Source organism: Kryptolebias marmoratus, linkage group LG11 (genome assembly GCF_001649575.2).
Source record: "Kryptolebias marmoratus isolate JLee-2015 linkage group LG11, ASM164957v2, whole genome shotgun sequence".
In the NCBI taxonomy this organism is placed as follows: domain Eukaryota; kingdom Metazoa; phylum Chordata; class Actinopteri; order Cyprinodontiformes; family Rivulidae; genus Kryptolebias; species Kryptolebias marmoratus.
Genome location: NC_051440.1, coordinates 22,877,195 through 22,898,070, shown reverse-complemented (window position 1 = coordinate 22,898,070; position 20,876 = coordinate 22,877,195). Strand labels below are relative to the sequence as shown.

Here is a 20,876-nt window from a genome sequence, read left to right as displayed (position 1 = left end):
TAAAAAAGTGACTAGTTGTGAACTTTTAGGCTTTTAGCTGAAAGTTGTAAAAAAAAGAGAAATATAATAAAGTCCAAACAGGCTGAATGTGAACTTTGAGTCGTTTTTCTTCCTGATGTCGCCATCTAGCGGCTAAAAGGATCAAATACATCATGATGAATATGAATCATTTTTTATTTAAATTGATAAAAAAAAAAGACACATTCTCATTTATTTGTCAACTAAAACATTCAAACAGTGGTAAAAAAATCATTAATAAAGGCATTTTTAGTCACAATAAATTAAACTCTATATATCTATAAAAACAACTATGACAGTAGTATAAAAACAAATTAGCAGGTTGATTATTTATAACTTTAGAAGCTGGAACCTGTTGTGTAATTAAAAAAACAAAGCAGATGTCCTGTTTAAAGCCAGGATGTGGGCTGTGTTTAACGTTAGCTGCTGACTCATTAAATGACAAACATTTTATGAGCAGCTGCAGGAAAACTGAGTGGGAGGATGAAGCTAAAGGATGACAGCTGAAGGCAGCAGCAGATTTCGTTAAATGCCTGAGTTTAGTATCATTTCTGGACAAAGATTAGAAATGTGAAAAAATACATATAATTGCACAGATTTACCTTGATTTAAAAACTAGACTATGTCTGTATTCAAAGTGCTTCATTTATTTAATGTGACTTTAAGGCTGAATAAATTAACTTTCATTGACACATTGTGTTATCGAGTGAAATCTCTACATTCTTTTCATAGTCTTCAGATTATGTCCATTTTTTTATGCTGTTAATATTTAAATGGCATCAGCAGTATCTCTCTTGAAAACCTGGCATTTAAACTTGATGCCGTTCTCCTCCTGAACGTCGGACGGCACATCAGGAAATCTTATTTGGAAACAACAAAAAAAAAAAAAAAAAAAAACAAGAAAAGTTGCTGTGAGTCAATTAGGAGCAAAACATAAAAAACTGACAATCAAAGTGAATAAAATGTCATTTGTTGGGAGCGATTAGGCATCTTTTAAATAATTTAAACCGGATTAAAAAAACATTTATTGGAGATAAAAATACAGATACAACCCTTAAAGATCCAATCAGCCTAATTTTTATGTTTTAGTTTATAAGTGATAATAAAATTGAAAATTTATTGCTTCTAATAACAAGAACTGACTCCACTTTATTTACAATTCAGATTTATTCTAATATCAGTATCAGTGCTCTTCAAAGCTTTGGTAAAGTCAGCAAATCCTTTTGAGCTGCTCAGACAGCTTCTCCTGACAGCTCTGCTGATGTTGGCTTTCGAACAAAAAGAGAGGATCTTTCTGCCGCCGGGTGAATAACTCTCACACAACGGCTGCAATACCAACAGGTTCAGACGTGACGACGAAGCCTCGGGATCAGAAAGCACTCAGTGTCAACGGTTTAGGAGCGAGATGAAACCTTACCTGTCCTGTAATCTGAAAAGCTTCCTGTCAAACTCTGGGAAGAAAACATCGCAGTCAAAGTCGGCCATCACATCTGTCAGGTAAAGGAGGTCACACCACGGGTGTTTCAGCGCATCCTGCTCAGAAAGAAGGAGCGTAAAGTCCAGTCACATCACAGCGTTCAGACAGGTCAGACCACAGCTATCAAACGCCAGGCCCGCGGGCCAAATACGGCCCTTTAATCTGGCCCACAATCAGAATCTATAACACATAAGCTCTCTTTCACTTCACAGCTTGCTTAAAAAACTGAGCAGAATTCCCGCTTGAGTCTTTCAGTAATTCTCCTATTTCAATGTGGAAAGAGCAAAAAGTAAACATCCAAATGTGAGCAGTAGATCTGCTGAAGATCGCAGCCAAGAGCTGATGTCAGATAACTGACTGAGAAACGCACATTCTAATTAAATTTATAGCTTTTCTTCTTTTTTATGTATGCTCTTTCAAAGCCTGACATAATGTATGTATCTCTGGAGAAATATTGAGACATATTTTTAAACTGATTTGATGGATTGTGACTAAATGTTTTACTAAGAAAGAAAGAAAGAAACTAAAACTGCTGTTAAAAGCCAAGGCTAAAGAAATGAGAAAAAATACATTTTCTGTGAAAATGAGGAGTAAATGCTGAATGACTGCTGAAACAATTGAGAGTGAGTTAATAAAGCTGAAACAAACCCAACAAGTGCAAAAAATCTAGCTAAAAGTAGCAAAAGGACAGCTAAAAGCAGAAAACAGCCAGCTAAAAGCTAAGTAGCAGAACAGTAGCTGAAAACCAAAAGTAGCTCAAGAAGACAAAAACAGAACCAGTTTTATGAAGCAGAACTCAAAGAGAAAAATGTTTTTTAAAATAATAAAAAATATCTCTAATTATATTCTAATTCTATGTGGAAAAAATTGTAAATAAAGGTAAATATTTTGAAAAGCATAAAAGTTACAAAAAGCAAAAGTCATAGCACAGATTTCCTGGACGAGCTGAACATTTTGATGTATGAACGGCTAAAAAAGCAGAAAATATGCAGAAGTTGCAAAGACTGAACCACTGCTGGTTCTATGGTTTAAGTGTAGCTCAGTATATTAGTTAAACCACCAAAAAACTAAAATTTTTTAAATATACAAGAGAATGTGGCGTGTTTTTCCAACTTTGCGTGTGTGAAATGGTTTAATTTAAGCTAATTAAAATAACAAAGGGCTGCTTTTTGTCTTTAGCTTGGCTGGCAGAGACAAACTGGGCTTTATTGTTCCGGCTGAGCAGACATGGAATTTTGGCAGCGCCGGGAATCATGTGAGATGAATGAGTTATCCAGGGGTAACAGCGTATTTCCAGACTGGAAGGAAAATTTGGCGAGCTCATTCTTGAAACTAATCGGATGTAGAAAATCAAACTTGAACTTGATTAGTACGTTTTACCCCCACAGACTAAAACACCTTTAGAGCGACTCAAAAACATTTTCTGACAGTCTACTGGGAAATAATACATTCTTTTCATAAAATTTCTTTTTTAATTTGATAAAATAGGTATAGCAAGAGGAGTACTGAGTAATTATTAAACTGTTTAAACAAATGCAGGTTTGGAGCCTCAGCAGAAAGCCTGTAAGTGTAGCAATAATCAGTTGTTGTGCCAAGAATCTGCCACAAGAGGGGGCTAAAACTGTTCCTGCTGAAACTGAAGCAAAGCTACAGAAATGCTACTCAGGGACACTTCCATAAGGTAGAGGTCTGCTGCTGTCCCAGCCCTTATTGTTCCACAGCACACACAGGTGGGATGAGAAATATAGAAAGTGTCCTGTGGGCGTGCTGTGCGACTGTGAGACAGCTTGTGTTGAAATGTGAAAAACAGATGCTGCCTTTACACACTCAGGTGTCAGACTATCGAGCTGCTTTACCTCGTAGACCTGTGTCCCACCAAGAATCCAGATGGTCTCTATTATACCTGAGAGGGGGGGTTCAGCTGCCAGTCGGATGGCGCTCTCAAAGTCTCGACACAGGAAGTGAGCGCGATCCGGGACTGTGCTGTAAGGAAAGAGATGAGACAGAATAAAACATGGGATTAGTTTCTGAATGCAGCTGGCCTTTTTGAATTAAAGCTCTTGTTGATGCAGAACTGTTTGTGTGGACGAGTATCTGTCTTCTGTTAGCTTTTAGGACCTGTCCTGGTATAATCCCCTACAGTATCTTATCAGGATGAGTTATCATTTTGGTGAGCAAGGCCAGGACCTATTATGGTTGAATGTCAGTGTTTGGGTTTAGGGTTAAGGCATGAATTGTGTTTAAATTAGGATTAGGATTATACTGGTGGTGATGGTTAGGTTTAGGGTTAAGGTCAGGGTTAGGATACAGAAATGAATGGAAGACAATTCAATAAGAATAGAAATACAAACTTGTGTGTGTGTTTGTGTGTGCTGATACTCACCTTAGTGTTTTACTGAGCAATACATGCAGAGTGTTGGGCAGAGGTAACATGTTGTCTGGTTGGGATTTCCAGCACAGCCGACCCCAAACGATCAAATTCATGTTACCTTCAGAATAAAACATGTAGGTAGAATTTACTGATCATACTGCACAGAGCTAATGTCAGGACCTAATCCTCAACAGCAGAGGAGAAACACTGTAATACCTGGTCGAGACACTCTTGTGATGGTGTCCAAAAAGTACTGAAATTCAGATCTGTGAAAAAAAAAAAAATAATAATTTAATATTAAATCAAACTGCAAAGTTCAAGGTTTTTTTATTATGTCTCTTTATCACCATGGAAATTACATTCTGTCCTCAGAACCAGCAGCATCAACAACAATCCAGCAACCAATAAATAAAAATAAACACCCCCGCACACATTTATACCTGTAGCTCAGATTCTAACCTGATTATTATGGAGACAAAAGGAAAATAAGACAACAGCAGTTTCCTTTCTCTGCTCTGGGTAAACTGTGCTCCACTTTTTTCTTTAACATGACAGCTGTCACACGTTAAAACAGTCTCCACATTGTTCAGTCCTGCTTTTATTACAGCCCAATATAACCTTCCTTACCTTTAGCACATAACACTGATCACACCCAGCAGCCCCATCGTTACAGCCGTGACCCAAGTTCACAGCAGTTTTTATTACCCACCTTTAAATGACTTTTTGTCATTACTCTGTGCTCTTAGATTTATGGTTAATGAACAGATAAAAACCATATTAGTCTGCGAAAGTAATTAGCAGCAGCTTCAGAAACACTTTGTGACAAAAATCAGATCAGATTCTTCACTTAATGCAGGATGTTTCATGTATTCTTAATAATAATTACAGAAATGTCAGATGATTTTAAGAATGTTAACTAACACTAATTAAATTACTAATTAAGAGCTGTTAATGCACAGTTACAGGCTGTGAAGGTTTTTGTAAGCTTCATCCTGACTTGTTTCAGTCTTACGGTAAACTCCAGGGCAGTGAGCCATCTTTCCCCATCCCCATGTTGCTGCAGACTGCAGCGATGAGGCGGATAGGTTTGGTTTGCAGCTTGTCCCGGCTCTCCTCCATCTCCAGCAGCAGCTTTTCAGTCAGACGGCAGGAAGCTGAAAACAGAGGCGGTGACATGTGTGCGAGAGCAGTTTATTCAGTCTGAGCAGTCTCCTCCCACCCAGCAGCAGCTGCCATTGGACACTGCACAGTTTCTCTGCATTTTTAAGCTGCTGAAACGTGACTCACCGCTTAGGGGGCAGTCCTTACTGCTTATAAAAGAAAACCCATGATAAACTACATTTATCTGTTTTAATCTGCTCTCAGAGAAGTAAAAATGTGTCAGAGGAGCAGAAGACGAGTAATTCTCTGCATGTCTTTGTTCCATGATAAAATCACATCACTGCACTACAATAAAAACATTCAAAATCTAATTTATGCAAATACAGAAATGACATCACCCTGTTAGCAGCATTTAGGCACAGCCTGATGTTACAGAATAAAAAAGCCTGTAACAACAGATCCTGTGGAACCTGAGCTCATGCTGGGATTTATCTTGTGTAACATTTTGTCTTTGAATTAGTGCTGAGAAAACAAACAATACGTCCCTGTTTCCCCCCCTACGTTTTGAAATAATTTACTCTGGAGGATAGACTTTGACTTTTTGGTGGCCCTTGTTGGTTTAAAAACCTTGATTTTGTCTCATAAAGTGCAGTAAAATAAAACAAGTTACTGGGTTAGACAATGAAGTGTTTTAGTCCCAGACTTCGGTGACACTTGGTGAATTTCAGCTCAAAGGAAGGAGCCTGTATGTAACCTCTCCCACCCAACAACGTTAAAAAGGGTCAGGCATCAGTTAGTCTGTACGAACACAATCTTCAGACAAATTCTGAAATATGGGTACGTACACAATGTGAACAACGCACTTCTCTGAATCTGCTAAAAACCTGGTGGAACCCGTTTGTCACATGATTGACCAACATTAGCCCGGCGTAGTTTTTGTAGGTAAACCTTTAACAAATGTATTTTAAATTTACTCCAACACCAAGTCAGACAGACAGAAAAATGTCACATTGACTCACCATCTACAGGTCGTTTATCCTTAAACATCAAAATTGGATTCTGGATCCGACTCAGACAACTCACCTTATTGTTTGGACAGAAAAAAAAAGTTGAGACAACTGAAAGAAAATAAAAAAATAGGGCCCCTAAGTTTTTACAATGTGCATAAAATGTATTTTAATAAAACCTTGTTCTACCACATGGATTTCTAACATCAGCTTGTGTTTATGTGATTTGTTTCGGAGGAACTTCTAAGTATTTATTAAACCTTCTGATATAAGTTTTTAGCTACGACTCTAGATTTAGGACTCATAAATGGCAGAAAACAGAAAATGTCAAAAGGTCTGAAGATCTTAGTTTATTGGAGGTTCTCAACTACAGCACAAGTTGGCTCCGGTCCAACTAGGAATGGTGTTTATATTATAATTGCAAGGTTTTAAATCCTTTTTATAGCAGACATTTTGATCAGTTGTGTCAACAAACAAACAAAACAAAAAAACAACAACTGCAAGTGTGTATTTTGGTGAAAGTCAGACCATAAAGCAGAATAATAATAATTAATCAGAACCTTACCAACAAGTATCTGCTATCCAGATAGGAAAAAACTGGAATCAAAGTAATAATTACTGTATAAACTCAGAAAATAAATGCTTATAAATTTCTGTCTTTTATTCCCATTTCATTACAGTCAGGACATTGTCATTTATTAAACAAAAGAGATTTACAATAACAGGGGGACAGAAGAACATGTTTATAATAATAGTTTTACATTATTATTATTTACAAAAAGAGGTGAAGGACCACGTGAACAAATATACAAAAGTTGAAAATTAAAATATTTACAAAATGTTTGATGGTCTGCTTCATCAACTGGCTTCCATTTTTCTCCTGAACATCAGACTTTTGTTTTGTTAGCATCAAAAACAAAAATACCTTAAATACATTCAGAAGTTCATGTTCTTTCGTCAGGGTTTTCATCTAATGTGCTGAAAGTGGATGAAGGTGACTCCTCTTCACATTAGAGCTTTCATCCCTCAGATGGAATTACATTCCATCTTTTTATCCAAATTAGGGCGCAAAAGCTGAAGAAATCAGATTATCAGCAACATGTTCTGATGAGTCTCATGACACGAAGGACAACAGAGGACGGCTGTTTAACCCACTGAAACGGCCAACTACAACGCAGTGCATGCTGACGAGACGAGAATTTGTCCCGCCATCTTGGCCTGGCGCTACATGGCGTTGTTAGTTAGTCAGCATGGCAGCAGACCACAGATATTTGAAGGAAAGGAACTAAACTCAGCCACAAAGCCTAATGTTTTGCCAGTAATTATTATATTTATTAGAACCTGAACTTCAAAGAAAGTGGTATTATCATTCAAGCCACGTGGAGAAACTGAGGCAAAAACTAGGTTTTATTTTTGGAATAGGTTGTGTATTTTTTTTGTAACAGTGGTTGGATGACTTCAACTCTCCCTCCCATTCTGCCTCAGTCTTTTCATAAAACACACCGAGGCGGGAAGAAAGGTTTTCAGGTCCAGAGTTGAAGTAACATGAGAAAAGGACGAAAGTAAAGGTTGGAGACCAGATGGATGTCTTTAGTCCTCTTGTGTTAACTGACGTTTCTCAACTTCACCAATAAGCAACTATATTTCCTTAATTATCTGCTGTATCTGTAGACTACTGGAGACTTTCTGCTGTCAAGGTCCGACAGTAACAATATCTCACCTCGTGAAATTTTCTTTTTGCTTTATAAATACACCCGCAAAACTATCAAGTTGGGATTTTGCTGCTTTTTTAGCCACAACAACTCAGCAGAAAAGCCAGAAATACTGTGTAGAACAAAGACGACTGTCTCCTCCGTGGTTTCACAGTTTGATGGTTGTTCGCAGAAGATACAGGACACAACACAAACCCTTTGTATTAAACTTTGGCCACTCTATTTGCTTGGCTTCCAGGTTTTAGAACAGCTTTCAGGTTCGGTGTCTTCATGACAGCGCTTTTGAGTGGACCGCCTTCTTTCTGCAATAAAACACGACTCAGATCAGATTATCTGAGACACAGCTCGGATCAGTACAAAAAAACTATTGTTTATTTTACAATATAGAAACCAGGATTAAGGCATGTTATCGTTTTTATATCTAATTTTAGCAGCCAAACAGCAGAAGTGATGTGTTGAAATGAAGCCAAAACTTTATACTGTAGTTCTAAACAACTCAGAGATCCTGCAGGTCAGATTTGGATAGAATGCTGGACACAGAAAAAGTCTCAAGCATAGTAGATTTTGCCAAGAATGTGAATATTATTCCATAACTAACATATGAACTTACCAACAACACACAAGGTAAAGTCTTCTGATGTGTATATACCTGTCTGAGATGATCCCTCCTTCACTGTGAAGTCTTCAGAGGACCCTCCTGGACCCTGACCTGTACCTGTGTTGACTCCTTCAGCTTTACTGACACCGCTGCTGAGATTTACTGGTACTGTTGCTAGCAGGCCTGAAAGATAAAGTAATTTAAGTTGATCCACCTGGTACAAGTTGAAAAGGAAAGGAAAAAAAATCCTAGTCCGTTACAACGATTCTTCAGCTCTGAAACAAACATGAATGTCTGGCACTTACACTAATGATAATTTGCATACTAATTACCGCAGACATGATTTGCTACAATTTTCTCTCCTCAGGGGTCGAAACAGCACAGTATCAAAAAGCTGTAAAACTAAAGCACAATCAAAACCTTGAACTAAAATTGTGGTTTGATTTGGAGCAGCGGACACAAACATGCATTAAGAAGAACCTGCAGAGAAGAAAATTAGTGGGGTTTATTTCTGTTAAAGAACTATTAACCTTTATTGCCCTTTAATTCACATTTACTTTCTACGAGATTTCTTTATATCAATTAGCAGTCATCAGTTTATGTGAGGCTTGATTAGCATGCGGGGGATGTCTTTACCCAGTCCTCTGTAGCAGGAAAGCTGCTGGTAAATCTGCTTCATCCTCTCGATGTTGATGCGGCTGGCCTCGGCATGGTTCACCATGGGTTTGGGGTAGTGGGTTCCTATGATACACTTGGACGCCTTCTGCACTTCCTGGGGAGCGTTCCAAGGATCATAAATGTATTTGGCAGGAAAACCCCTCAATGCAGGTAAATAACGCCTGGTAAAAAAAGAGAAGAAGAAAGATGTGAGAAACAAAACTGAGAACTTGAGGAATCATTCCAAAAACAAGGTAAACATCCACCAGACACTGTGTGAACGCTAAAGGGATTATAGAAGTTTCTTAACTTGATTCATGTTAACGTTTTGAGAAGTCATTTACTTTTAACTGTTTTCTTTTGAAAAATAGTTACACGGACTCTGGTGTTAACCTTAATCCAGGTCACCTTCAATGCCTAACCTCCTCCTGCTCTGGATCTGTGCTGATCAGATGCACGCCGTTTTACTGACACCGTGTGTAAGATGTTTACACTTATTGCTCTTTTGCTTTATTTCAAATATCTGACATTTGAAAACCTTGATTTGTTGCTGCTATAAGAGCCAGTATACTTGATTTGTGCTGATCAGATGAAGCAGCCCTTGGTATTTTATTTGGAGAGGGGTAGTGTTAGAGAAGTTTACCCTTCATGAGTATCTGTCTTGGATTTAATAAATACTGACAGTCAATTTGAAACCCTTACAGCTGCATATTTGTTTATGTGATGGGATTGTTCCTGTTAACGTGATTTCCTGTTTTTGTAACTTCCTTCTCTGACCTCACGCTTACCTCAAGTTGCCTTTAAGGACACACATGCATACATTCATTCACATAATACTTGCCTGCAGAGAAGAGTTTACTCCAGCCTCATATAAAATCAACAATAATGATAATAATATTAAAGTACTGGTAGCAGGCAGATAGCCAAATTCAGGTATCGGAATCAGATCGGAAGTGAAAGAATGTGGATCAGTGCATCCCTACTCAGTACCATACTGTCAGACAGTCTACATTTTATGAATATAGTAATGACTACAAAAAGTCCAAGAAAAAATTGTATATTTTTAGTAATCTTAAAGAAACCACGGTAAATTCCTTCCCCCATGTGAGGCCTTAAAGTACAACTGAGCCATGAGACTATTTCCCCCTTTTAACAGACCGTGGGAAACACAAACAGCAGAAAACCCTGTTTTAAAATTCATTCATGTGAGGCACATGAAAGTAAAGACTGACCGTATGTAGTCGCCGCTGGGGTCTGTGCGCCGACCAAAGCCCACAGGGCAGTAGCAGTGAAAAAACTGCTGGAAAAAGGAGCTGCAGGAGAGCCACATCCAGCTGCCAGCATTTACACTCCAGTCTGCATCAAGTAGCAACTCCTCAAAAACCTGCATGAAGGAGAGACATCTTAGAGACCAGAGAACGCACACGGTCACAGCGACAGAATAGCAATTACCTCTTTGTTTATTCTAACCTCTCTATTCCTACCTTCATGCCTTCTTCCCAGCTGATCCAGAGGTCTCCCCTGGTGAGAAAACAAGCCACAGCGTGCCGAGCCAAATGGTGGATCCATCCCTCCTGCCTCAGCTGGGTCATAATGGCGTCAATCCACGGGTAACCTGTCCGTCCCTCCGCCCACTTGGCCAGCGCCTCGGGGTTTCGGTCCCAGGGGATCTGTAGACACACAGGGTTCCCCTCCATCTTGTCAAAGCAGGAGTTGTTGGTGGCTGTTGTATAAAAGAATTCCCTCCACAACAGCTGGCCGTACAGGGACAGTGGTGGGGTGCTGTTCTTCTTGACCTGATGAAGACAAAATGAGTGAATAGTTTTATTATTTGCAATACAAACTAATAAAAAGGAAAAAAAAAAGATTTTTCTAATCTTAAACATTCTGAACAATCATAAAAAATGTTATAAATGACTTACAGACATGAACATAGAAAGACATATGCATCTCACATGAAAGAAAAAAAAAAAGTCCTAAAACACAATGCTATAATTTGATTTTAAAGGGCCACTTCTTACCTTTCTGTACAGATCGGTGAGTTTGAAGTAGAAGAGACGACAGGAGAGACATCCAAAGCACAGGTAGGGGCTGAGGCCTGTGGGACTGGCCAGCAGGGAGTTGGCGTTCATACGTGGACGCTCAAAGTTTGCCACCCATGCCTGTCAAAAGATAATACAGACATGACAATTTTTAACAACCGTCAGTCAGAAGCTGAGGCTAAAGAGTTGAAGCAACAACAATGTTGCAAACAGCAGGATACACAAATGGTTAAAAAACAACAGAGAACTGCAAGAACACTAATTCAGCCACAGTGATATTAACAGGCCTTCAGGCTTGATTTAAGTTTCCTGTTGAGAAATTTTACTGGTCATCATAAGTGTTAACCACTCATTGTTTTCTTGCACAGGTAAATTTGAGCTCTAAAGTACAAGTTTGCAAAAGAAGAGGAAATGCAAATGCTGATGTGACTGCATTAATAAAGAAATGCAACAATATTCCAATAACAAAAATTAACTTATGGCATTATTAATACACATTAAAAAAAGAACAGAGTAAGAACTCATGCAAACAAAAGTCATCTGTCTTACAGGAAACTGTTACATTTCTCTCGTGCATGTAGATCATTTGTTGGAAGCAGAATGTTAATGTCAGTTTGGATTTAAAAAAAAGAAAGTGTTTAACCTGAATAAACACTACCAGAGACTGATAATGATAATTACACCCGTTGCTCATAATTGTAAAACAGTAACATAAGGGAAGTCATTAGTGTCATAAAAGCTGGATGTAATGACAACATTCAGATTTTATTTTGTGTTTACGCAGAGCAGTAAATTTGACCTTTCTCTCCAGATGTCGCTCCAGTCTCATGAGGGCTTCTGTTTCTCCACCTGGCCAGACTGCTGTGGTGAGCCCATCTGTCTCGAAACCTGTCAGATAAACAGTGTTGTTATCCCCCGACTTCAACACTGTGGCATGATGGGACCGGCGCAATAAAGTGGGGTCAACGTATCAGGATAGGTTTTCATTATCAAGCTTAATTATTCCTAAAAACAGGTCTTATTAAGCCTGCCACGATTCTGGATGTTAACTTAAGTCAACCCGTGGTTCTGGTTCTGGACGTGTAGGTTGATGTAAAAAGCTCAGCGATGACATCAAACATACCACACTTACTTATCTAGTAGTGAATAATTTTACCAGAAACAACAACATCACTGTTACATAATTAAAGCTAAACTTGGTGATCTTGTGTATTCTGTTTAATTAATGTGCTGCAAGTGTAGCTTATTCTTGAGACATGTTTTAGTCTGATTCAGCAATGGCTGTTTTATAAGTACTTTGCATTAAATAAAAGGAAAAAGAAAAATAACATTTAAACCACTAAGCAGTAAAATTGAGAATATGATACGAGGTTCTAAAAAAAAAAAAGTAGTAAAGGGGTTTAAATGTTGTTTTAAGTTATTTTATAAGATCATGGAGGATCAATATGAACTGAGACATTATCCTGCAGATTCATGCACTCAAAGCACTTTTTTCCTTTCATTGATTAAAAAAGAAAACAGGAAGATTCTTTACTCACAGAAAGTATGTCTTAGATTTTATTACTGTAGAGTTAAACCAAAACAACTTTTCATTCTAAAAGAAAACAGAGAAGACAATCTACCATTGTTTAATCTTTACACTTTTCTTATGCTTTCTCAGAGAACAGGTTAGTCAGGAAACAGTGATTCACAGGTGCAGATCACTTCTTCATACTTGATCTGCCATGACCTAGGTTACGTTTCCAGCTGGAGATGTTACAGTGACACACCCACATAAAAAATGAACCAGCTTTGTGTCCCTGAAAACAGAGAGAACCTGAATTTACTTTGTTAATACACCAATCAGGCGTGGCCGGTCCATGAAGTCAGGTGGGGCACAGCTCCACCAAAAAGTATAAATAAAAGTCATCCGCCCCACAAAGTAGTTCCTCCTAATGAACAATGCAAATCACTTACTTAGCTTGCTGTGTATTGTTTTGTTCTGTGTTTTTCAACTGATCTGACAATTTTAAATGAAATTTAAAATGTTTTGTTGTGATTCATTGTCAGTTTTTGACTTATTTGCAGTCATAGGGTGGTACAGGTCAGTGATGGCGTTCAGCAGCAGATTTAACATGTCTCCTGTCGACAGTGAGCAGGACTGCAGGGCAGCTCCAACAGAGTCTCACTGGGGCACAAAATATTCTGCCCTGTGGACAAATTCTGCTGGTTTTAGCTCAGTGATACGACCACTACTAAAGTTACCCCTCGTGATCATATTTAATTCAGAAATAGCTGCAGCAAAACCTGCTGTGTCCAACAGTGGAGATTTTCTGATCAAAAATCCATTCATGAGGTTAAAATTAGAAGACATCTTCTAAGCTTCAAGGCAGCTTGGAGCAGACGGACCCATCATGAACAGAATACAGAAAATTAAAGACAGAGGGGAGATATTTTTTTTCAACATGGTAGGCCTATTTTCTGTGTCTGCAACTATCTATATCAGCCACAAGTGGATGTTATTTATCCAATTATGTGGCTTCCTACGGTGTGTGTCTGCTGTAGCTCAGTGGTCATTTCTGTGGTTTAATAATCTGTAGGTTCAAGCCCAGGTGGGTGCTGTAATCAAAGGGTTTAATATATAAAGTGCCAGCAACACTTTATTGAATTATATATTTTTTTAGAATTACTTCACAGACATTTTTTCACAATTTACCTTTAATATTCTCAAGTATTATTGCTTCAAATACCATGAGAAACCCAATACAGAAAGCCATGCATCTGCCTGTTTAATTGTACCCAGTTAAAATTAAAAATACAGATGGATGTGTGTGTGGGAGGCATCCGTTTCTCTGATTTAATTATCAGAACGGACCATTTTTACGAGACACCATCTCAACCCATGGGGAGGGAGATAAAGGCAACAACTTCATGCACAAAAAAAAAAAAGAATAAAATGAATATTAAACAACATATAGCCCATCTTTTTTTCCACAGAAAATGTAACCCTAATTCCAATATTCATGTGGTTATTGATTCAGGAAATGAATGTCTGCCCCATTAAAATTTATGCTCAGGAGCTGCTACTGACACCAGTCCTGCTTGTGCAGAACAAACCACAAGTAAAATCTAAAATATAGAAAATGCTCACCAAGCTCTTCCAGGGAAGGAACTCCAAACTTGTCATCATGATCATCTTTGATGGGAGTGATGCAGTCTTTAAGGATCTCAGATGTGATCGTCTCTGCTAGGAGCTCCACAGCATCCATTCGGTTGATTAGCCCCTGGAAACGCTTGTATGTGAGAGGAGGCTGGCCGCCGTTGAGTTCAATAATCCTTTAAGGAGAGAAACATGCATTAAAAAGGAAGCCTCTAAAAGTACACAGGATATGAAGCAATATCTCTCAAACAGGTTTATCATCATAAGACTTTAAAGTCCAGTAACTCACTTGTCCAGATCGTAGAGTGTGTGTGAAATCCGAACCATCACCTCAACACCCGCCTCACTGGCAAGTTTCTGGATGGCAGCGTCACGTTCCTTACCAAACGGCTCAGAGTCGTATTCATAAGACAGACGCCCAATCTGCCATTCCTGAAAAACAAAGAAGCAGACACACAGCCAGTTACAGACGTGTTTATACTGTTACACTTTCATCATATTTAGAGTAACTCACAAAGTAATTAAATTAAACCAGACTGCATTTAATCTAGAAATGTAAAACAATCTCATAAAATATTACGGAATGATTGCATCATGGCACAAAGAAGCAAAGTACACATGAAATCATGCAAATTATTATTTTTTTTATTATTTTGCTAGAATTTTTGATATTCAAAATAGTATATCCTCATTGAGTATTTCAATTTCAATGCAGCCTTTGGGTATTTGTGTAAATGTGCAATGTGTGGATAACGTGTTCTAAAATACTTTAATATAAAAACAAAATCTATTTTTACAACCCATTTAAAAAAAAAAAGACCAGGTATTTCCTGTTTTCTTTTCCTAAAAATCTGCATACATTAACCTGCTTTTTAATCAGTTTTTTTCTCTGCTTCATCACTCATACCTTAAAAAGCCGAGGGAAGACATCTGTAGGCTGGCCTCTGATGACAAATAAACGAGAGTTGAGTTTGCGCAGACTTGCATCCAGATCTTCTAAACATTGCAGCAAAAACCTGGGAAGACAAAGGGAACTTGGTAAGTTAGGCAGTAAAAAGCATTAAATGTAACTGAATTGGACAAACTTTTTTATGAATAAATAATAATCTACTCTTGTAAGGCAGTCAAAATGTCTACAGCATTGGGAAAAAAAGATAGAAGTTTTACAAAAAAAGAATATAAACAGAGGTTTTATAGTTGAGTAAAGGAGACGGTTAAACAGCCTGATGTGTGAATTTAATGTAGGTTAGGCTGAGTGGTCACGTAATGAGAATAAAAACACACTGACCCAGTTTCCCAGCCATTCATTCAGAGGCGAACACCAGAAATAGTAAGAAGGAAAAATTAACTATTATTGTCACGGTGGCTGGGCAGCAAAATTACTACATGGAGCCTTCAGCAGGAACTGAACGGTCCGTTTTATTTTAGTACAAGTGACATGACTTTAAACGGACAGTCTTGTGAATTCAAAGGGACGTACACTGAAACACCACCAGTACTATAATCTACCATGTAGCCCTGGACTGATTCAGGAAAAACTTTTACAATTTGCACAATGAATGTCATTTATTTAACAATGCAGCCGACTGGCCAACTGATCCAGCTATGCCAAAGGCTAAGATCACAAAGAGATCGATATCAGAATTAGTCTACTTGTCAATAATGTAGTTTCTAAATATAAAGTGCCATTATTATTATAAACAGTCATCAGGGAGCCTCAAACCTTGTGAATAAATGGATTATTTCCACAGCAAACCTGTTTTTGCACCATGTTTGCACCATCTTTGCTGCAATAAGACACCACTTTCCAGCTGGAAGAGAACATCAGCAGCAGAAAATCTCCTGCTGTTAAAAAGCTGTGTGAAAAGCAGCTAATACGTTTCTCCAAACTTTTTTTCCCCTTCAAATTCATAAAGGGATGTTCGTGTAACATTTTCCAGTCTAATGAACATCTGCAAGTTTTTTCAAGATACTCTGAAATCTTATTTTAATATCTTAGATGAAACAGATCACTATATTTGCTGGAAGCTTATTCTTTTATATGAAATACGGCCCGTTTCAGTAGAGTTAAAGCTAGTATATTAACTGCTCTGACAAAAACCTAAGTATAAACACTCATTCGTGACCAAAAGTGCTCCTTAATATACATAGGAAATACAACATATACATCTGTGTGGCAGAATTTCTTCATGTTCATCTATGTGAAGGACTGGATGAAGCAGATTCCTCTCTGATGGTCAGCGGGACTAACAGGCGGTTGTTCGCAGTCAACCGCCCACCCTCCTCACGAGTACAGCTGTGTGATGATTTCCTCCCTGCCTGGTAAAGTCAACAATTATCTTCCTGGTTTCACAAAGACTGAAGCACAGGCTGTTCTCTTTACATCAGGGCGAAGAACAGGTTGATCGTCTCTCTGTAACCTGACTCATCATAGTTGTGAATGAAGCTGAACATGATAAAATCAGAACATTTTGGGAAGCTGTTGGTTTTATGTGCATCTACATGGGCATCTGTGCAAACAAACAATGAGGCACGCAATCTTGGGTTAGGGTTATGAAGATTTGTAACTTTTAAATTCAGTTGCAAGTAGCGCAGTGAACTGTGGAATCTGATGTTCTTCACTAGTTTTTTTTTTTAAGATTCATTTTTTTTGTTGCCTTTTTAATACAGAAAACAAAAATCTAAATAGTTTATAGCAGGGCTATATAACTAAATTGCTCAGCGAGGCAACAGTTACTGAAAGTGAACAGCTCAGGGGTTGGACGTCTGGCAAATATTGTCATTACATGAATTAAATTTACAATTTAAAGGCCAGGGCTGTTTAACTGGCAGGCCACCAGCTGACTAGCCCTGGTTTATGGCCATCGAGGATTAAAAGGGGCAAAATTTGGTTAAAAAGGTCAAGTTTAATACGTTATGCTTTAACCTGCTGATCAAACATTCATATTTAACTCAGATTTGACCATAAAGGTAGGACTTGGATATTTGCCAACCTCTACCATAATAGTTTTATTTATGCTTTATTAAATGTGAGGTTTCTTTAAAGAATTGTACAATTCACAAAACAGCAGCTAGTGTTTACCATTTCATTAGGTTATTTCAGGTCAAATATTATATAATTGGAATTTAGTTTTCCCTTAAAGGCTATGACAACTTATTATTACTGATTAGCAAGTAAACACAATTATGCATTACCAATGACCTTAACAGGTGCATATTTCAGAAACAGGTAAATATTTTTGAGTTTCAATTATTTCCAAATGTGCAAGTGGAAAAAAAAAGCAATTGGCCTGATGGTCAGGTGAGCTGTCACAAGAAATAAACTCTAAAGGGAGAATTTCTGCAAATGATTGCTAATATTAGATGTAAACAAAAGGTGAGGAATATTTGATGTTTTCTAATGCAACTTTGACAAAAACCCTGGAGAGTTTAAATTACATTAACTCATAAACAACCCTTTAACGAAATCGTGTTTGAATTGAGAAACTATTTTCACAGCTATTATTGCTTTAAATAATAAGTGGCTGTGTTTGAGTTTCATTGTCTTATCACTGAACATCATAGATTAAATATAGACAGACTGTTCGGATTTGATGTGGGTCTGAAAATATTTCCGTTTGTTTATATTCTGAATACAGATTGCTGTTTAGGTAAACCTTCAATAAATCAGTTTGATAAGGGCTGCTGAGGTACACAAATAAACATGCACTCACTTTCAGGCAGGCTAAATTCATTTCTGATAGGGACGATTACAGGACTGGTCAGCCTAATAATAAACACAGTCTAACAGATTTAGGTTTGAGGTCCAGGAACAAAATATTTCCCCCCATTTAATCTCCTACCTCCATCTGCTGATGCCCACATTGGAGGAACCAGCAAACCAGGGGTCCAGGATGTAGATGCAGCGCAGGGTGTCCGCTCCCCGGATGGAGTCCCTCAGAGCTGGGTTGTCGTGCAGCCGGAGTCCCTTCCTGAACCAGTGGATGGTGTTGACCACCATGATGTCGCCTGTGCGTCCTTCTGCACGATGTGCACCACCAAAACAACAACAACAACAACAAAACTCTCTGTCGCTGTTCTGTCAAACAAAAAGTCACACAAGCTTTCGAGGAGCTTGTTCAGGTGGTTTAAAAGGTCTGTCCGAGCTTAACCTCGCTCCATTTATCCACAAAGTTCTGCAAAAAATGCACAGATCCTGTCAAGGTTGCGGCTAACGACGAAGTGAAAACACTTACCAAAATAAATAAATAAACGAGCCGCAGCTAGAGCAAAATTACAACCAGTAGCGAAGCTCAACCAATCCGTTTGTCTCCAGTTAACCTACACAAAACCGAACTCAATTAAACGATAAAAAACTGAGTATTTTACCACGCTGTCAACCCGACCAGGCAAGATGTCCCCTCTATCAACATCCCCACCCTCACTGACGCCGAGGAAGAAACGCAGGGCTCCAATTGGTTACCATCAACTGTTGTATAACGTTTTGTCGGTCACGTTTCCATAATGCGTTGTTATTATCTCTGCTTACGCAGCCTCTGTTGCCGCTTCAAACCTCTCGAACTCGATGTTTTCGATCACAGTTTCGCCGCAGGTCGCGTGGACAACGGAAAACCCTCGACGCAAGCGAGGAAAACTTGCCTTTTGGAGCAGCTAACCGGAGTCCCGGGATTAAGAGTTATGCTGAGTGCCCAGAAGTACCCGGATGATCACGTGCCTCGCGGCGTGGCGGTGCCTTCGAAAACGGTTGCGTTCGATTTGATGCGCGGCGCGCACCGCCACAGAGCAGCCGCTCTGTTCTCTCGGTGGTAACCAGTCCCCGCCCACCCGCGGGCGCGGTAATCTGAAACCAAAGCGAGTCAAGTTAAATTACGTAAAACTGTTGTGATGTGAGATCTACTGCAGGCGTGTACGGCTCGTGCTACTCGTATTTAGAGTCCTGACATGAACTAGGCAAAAACATAAACAAAACAACAGAATAAGCGTCCCCCCCGTCCCCCCTCGTAGCAATGACTCTGAATGTGTGTACAAAAAATAATCAGAAATGCATGCAGTTTTGATTTGTTACCTAAATAAGTTTACAATCAGACTTTTTTTTAGTAATAAAACATCACAGGTCAGATTACAAATGTATACCAGATTAAACTACATGTGTTCAGTGCTTGCACCTACCATACACTGTTTTGTATAGTTTTTTTTTAATAATTCAGTTTTGACTCAAAGCAAAATCCAGAAATGAGTCAAACTCGCTCCATAATTCTCAACTGGCTTGCCTGTATTTACCACTAGATGGCAGTATGAACAAAGAACAGATTTAAGAGGCTGTATAATTTATTTTTTTCTAAATTAAAAAGTTTATGCCAGTGTAATAAAAAAGATTTCAGTAGATCAAATTGGAACTGAAATTTGAGCTAGCTGATGAAGGTGCCAAGCAAAGATCAGCTGTAATTCTTATTTTTTAATTAAAATCTTGCTCACTGTTCAGAAATATCAGGTCAGTAAAAAACACGAGATCATATGAAAAAACAAACATTAAAAAGTATTGCAAATCTAAAAGAAGAGAAAATAAATCAATAACAAGTTGTTGACGGGGCTATAGGTGTGTTTCTGACACCATCAGTGCACACATTTAAGCCCCACAGGCAGCAACATTTTTAAAATATATCATTAAAATACAGAATAACACTTGATCTTCACTTAATTGCCACCAAAAAAAGAATCAGTGGAATATAAACAGCCTTAAGAATGAGGAAGGTTGAGGTTCTGCTTCAGATCTTTGGAAATAAGATGCCTGACTCACAAAGTTGCAGGATTCATTTTATTTGGTAAATTAAAACATTACATTTACATCTTTAATACCATTTTCTCATTTTCACACTGTTTTCATCGTTCAGTAAATTGTGGGTGGGTGCTTCCCCCCCACCCCTGCCAGCCCCCACCTCCACTCCACACCTGCCATACCAGTCAGTCACCAGGGGCCAGATTTGGCACCCATGCGCAATTTGGTGATGATGGAGTTAAACAGAGTCCCAAACAGACTCTTGAACAGTTAGCTAAAGTGTCATCTGGCTGCAGAACACCAGGGTTCGCTGTTGCTCCGGAAAAACTCCAAACTGCTGTCAAATGCAGCTATTTTCTATCTGCAGTGTTAACTCAGTGTAAACAGGATTTTATTCTGCAGAGCTGACCTTAACATTTTACATTTATCTGCACAAAAATGTTGTTTTTTTTTAATCAGTGGTTCTTTGCAGTTTAATTGAACCACCTCGCTCCTCTGAACTTTGTGGCTCTGCAGAGGAAACATGAAGAAGTTGGAGCCTGTGAGTAATCCAGCAAATGTCCTTGGTAGTATTTCAGATCTTTTCAATGAGTTCTCCTCCAGAGCAACAGGGATACATTATGCATGCAATCTATTATTAATGCTCTTGAGTCATGTTACGATCAGACATGGGCCCTTTATCTGAAAAGCCTGATACCCTCACGGACTTGGACACAGGCAGAGTCAGCATCTGCTTCTACATCATGTGATTTCTTATTTTATTCACTCGAATTCATAAGATGTTATTGTTGTATATATGTATTATGTATTTACAATATTTGGTTATGTTTCTGCAAAGGTTTGGGTTTTTTGTGTCCCTAAACTGCACACCACTAAGAACAAACACTTTAATTCTTGGCTTTTTTATTTTTATCTTGCAGCTACATCAATGAGCCACTTTTATTGATCGTTTAAAGTGATCCAATTAAAACTCTTGGC

At 38.4% G+C, this 20,876-nt stretch overlaps 2 protein-coding genes across 3 annotated transcripts; both read right to left on the bottom strand.

Moving 5' to 3' along the window:
• Positions 1 to 20: 20 nt before the first annotated feature.
• zgc:153031 (uncharacterized protein LOC557552 homolog) lies at positions 21 to 5,068 on the bottom strand. Its single transcript, XM_017418885.3, has 6 exons — positions 4,879 to 5,068; positions 4,083 to 4,132; positions 3,879 to 3,984; positions 3,352 to 3,478; positions 1,436 to 1,551; positions 21 to 878 (listed from the first exon to the last, which is right to left on the bottom strand). Exons 1-6 carry the CDS (start codon positions 5,040 to 5,042, stop codon positions 788 to 790), a joined length of 654 nt encoding a protein of 217 aa, XP_017274374.2. The 5' UTR covers positions 5,043 to 5,068; the 3' UTR covers positions 21 to 787.
• A 1,240-nt stretch (positions 5,069 to 6,308) lies between these two features.
• Positions 6,309 to 18,888, bottom strand: cry1b (cryptochrome circadian regulator 1b). 2 transcript variants are annotated; one of them, XM_025006515.2, is made up of 12 exons: positions 18,761 to 18,888; positions 17,965 to 18,142; positions 15,030 to 15,138; positions 14,412 to 14,554; positions 14,114 to 14,298; positions 11,783 to 11,871; positions 10,963 to 11,103; positions 10,426 to 10,737; positions 10,174 to 10,325; positions 8,921 to 9,123; positions 8,336 to 8,467; positions 6,309 to 7,988 (listed from the first exon to the last, which is right to left on the bottom strand). In XM_025006515.2, exons 2-12 carry the CDS (start codon positions 18,120 to 18,122, stop codon positions 7,906 to 7,908), a joined length of 1,707 nt encoding a protein of 568 aa, XP_024862283.1. In that variant the 5' UTR covers positions 18,123 to 18,142; positions 18,761 to 18,888; the 3' UTR covers positions 6,309 to 7,905. The 2 variants fall into 2 exon arrangements, with proteins under 2 accessions (XP_024862283.1, NP_001316296.1); NM_001329367.1 differs by lacking the exon at positions 18,761 to 18,888 and having other exon boundaries at positions 7,906 to 7,988; positions 17,965 to 18,122.
• Between the last annotated feature and the right edge of the window lie 1,988 nt (positions 18,889 to 20,876).